This window comes from Macrosteles quadrilineatus, unplaced genomic scaffold (assembly GCF_028750875.1).
Source record: "Macrosteles quadrilineatus isolate MER2022 unplaced genomic scaffold, UCM_ALF_1.0 Scaffold_18__1_contigs__length_3160703, whole genome shotgun sequence".
In the NCBI taxonomy this organism is placed as follows: Eukaryota; Metazoa; Arthropoda; class Insecta; order Hemiptera; family Cicadellidae; genus Macrosteles; species Macrosteles quadrilineatus.
The window spans coordinates 2,596,561-2,598,693 of NW_026542611.1; the positions used below are offsets into that span (position 1 = coordinate 2,596,561).

A 2,133-nucleotide genomic window follows, 5' to 3' on the forward strand; every position below is an offset into this window, starting at 1 on the left:
AGGGATTCTCATCTATTTACTCTTCCACTCATTGAAAAGTCGTTTCTGGACCAGCCCCCAGTAGACTAGAGATTTGCCCATTTTCAAGCTCGGCTGGTAGTAGTATATATATTTGCGTCCTACTCCCGGAGTTTATATGGACTCTTATGGGAGTCAAAATTGGGAGGTAACGAAGACCGATTACAACTTTTACCAGTAGTATATATATGTGCGTCCTACTTCGGGATCCAATATAGGCTCTTATGGGAATACCTCCCCACAAAATCCGGAGATGTTCTCCAACCCTACACATGGAGTATGTATGTTTGTTCTGTGCTGGGGTTTAATATAGACCTTATGGAGACAAATTCAACCCTTGCCTCATTCCTCTGGGGCAAAAATAATATTTTTTTTTAGTTTTCTTTCTTACAGTGATCTCCTAGAAATTGTTTACAGTTGTCTAATGATGTTTCTCGAAATGTCATAACTGAATCCAGTTTCAGAGACCATGACTACGTATGCTGTTGTTCCGGCATCGGCTTGCGCGGTCGCGATAGCATTTACGAAATCTAACTCAATCTGGATGTCACTTCTCGAGCGATCTGTGCTCATTGGGTGGAGATGAGTGTCTATCACCAACAGCGGATAGTCATTCTTGAACTCTGAAGGAGATACGAACACATTGGTGTCTCCAAAGTTCACCAGACGATATCTGACCAACTGTTCGTATAACAGTCTCCATTTGCCTTCAGTGATGTGTATGTTCTGCATTTCTTGAGGATAACGTTCTCCGTTTATTTTCACTGCGACATTTTTTATGTTGCAACTATCAAAACGGGAGGGAATTTTCTTCTGATCATTCCAACGGCTAGTTTGCAACCCCACAATGACAAATTTTGGGTTGTATACATTTCTATAAACGTTAGTGATATCGAAGTTGAACGAGGCCCCGAAAACACCTTTTTTCTCAATACACTGCCACTGGTAATAGTTGTATACCAATTTACTATGATCACTCAAACGGGTCAACCCATCGATCAATTGAATCTTGCTGGTGGCTGTATACTCGACTAACGGAACTCGAAGAACGAAAGATTTGATTTCAACTTTTCCATCCTCTGGTATCGTATCTGTTGTGGCTGATCCTTTCCAAACGAATAGTGCATCGTTATCTTCAGCACGGGTGAATACGACTTCGAATCCGCCTTTGTACATAGGATACCGTAGATGATCGAAGAAGCCGAGACCGAGGTGGGCAAGGGTACCGATTACTTCGAAGTTGCCACCACCAGTGAACGTGGATACGAAACCACAATTTCCTAGAGAGTTCTTGTTCGAACTGGAATAGTTGAGGATTCCCTTGACCGTGCTTGTGACACCAGGATAGTCGACAGTGTCGATTGTGGTGTTGTGATTTTTGAGTTCGATTCGAGTAAACAGAAACGGTACGAAATTGTCGATGAGTTTAATGTTTGTTTTATCGGCATAAGCAGCCCCGTCAGATTTCTTGACGACTTTACCACAAATGTGAAATTGTATTCCTGAATCGTAAAACGTGTCACCGTGATCGAGTTTAAAAACCGTGTAATTATTTGGAGTGTTGAAATTGAGTTCAGACACCGGCATGACAGAGCGGTATTCGCTCTTCACCACACCACTTGAAAACTGATTGTATGTAGCATCCATTTGTGTTGGTTACTTAATAAAGGGTGAAAAAAATATACTATGTTAACATTACGATTTTACTCTTTAGACCTCATGCTCAGTAGCGAACTCAAGAGCCGTGTATTAAATCCGTGATTACGTTTGTGTTCTTCGAGAAATTCCTTGGACACGTTTTGATACTTTATGATGTAGTACCAATCTACGTTGCCTGCAAAATCGCGTATGAATGATTCAGACAGTGTTTGATATTTGCTGACCACATACCAACACTCGTTAAAGTTGATAGCCATTTCCCGGAGGAAGCTCTCATCGAACTTTGTCCTCTTCAGTACGGCATACCAGTTTACTCGATGGAAATACATGCGTAACATGTCGATGCTGAAATCGTAGTTTTCGGATAGGAGACCCCAGTCAAGCTCCTTAGCGTACTTCATAATGAACTCGTCTGTGAGAACGCCCTTAGGTGCTTTCGCTTCCCGAGAAAGAATT

At 41.8% G+C, this 2,133-nt stretch overlaps 1 protein-coding gene across 1 annotated transcript; it reads right to left on the reverse strand.

Annotated features, from left to right (window-relative positions):
* Window positions 1–429: 429 nt before the first annotated feature.
* On the reverse strand, window positions 430–1,665 carry LOC129005260 (uncharacterized). The gene has a single exon (XM_054434101.1). It carries the CDS (start codon window positions 1,663–1,665, stop codon window positions 430–432), a length of 1,236 nt encoding a protein of 411 aa, XP_054290076.1.
* Between the last annotated feature and the right edge of the window lie 468 nt (window positions 1,666–2,133).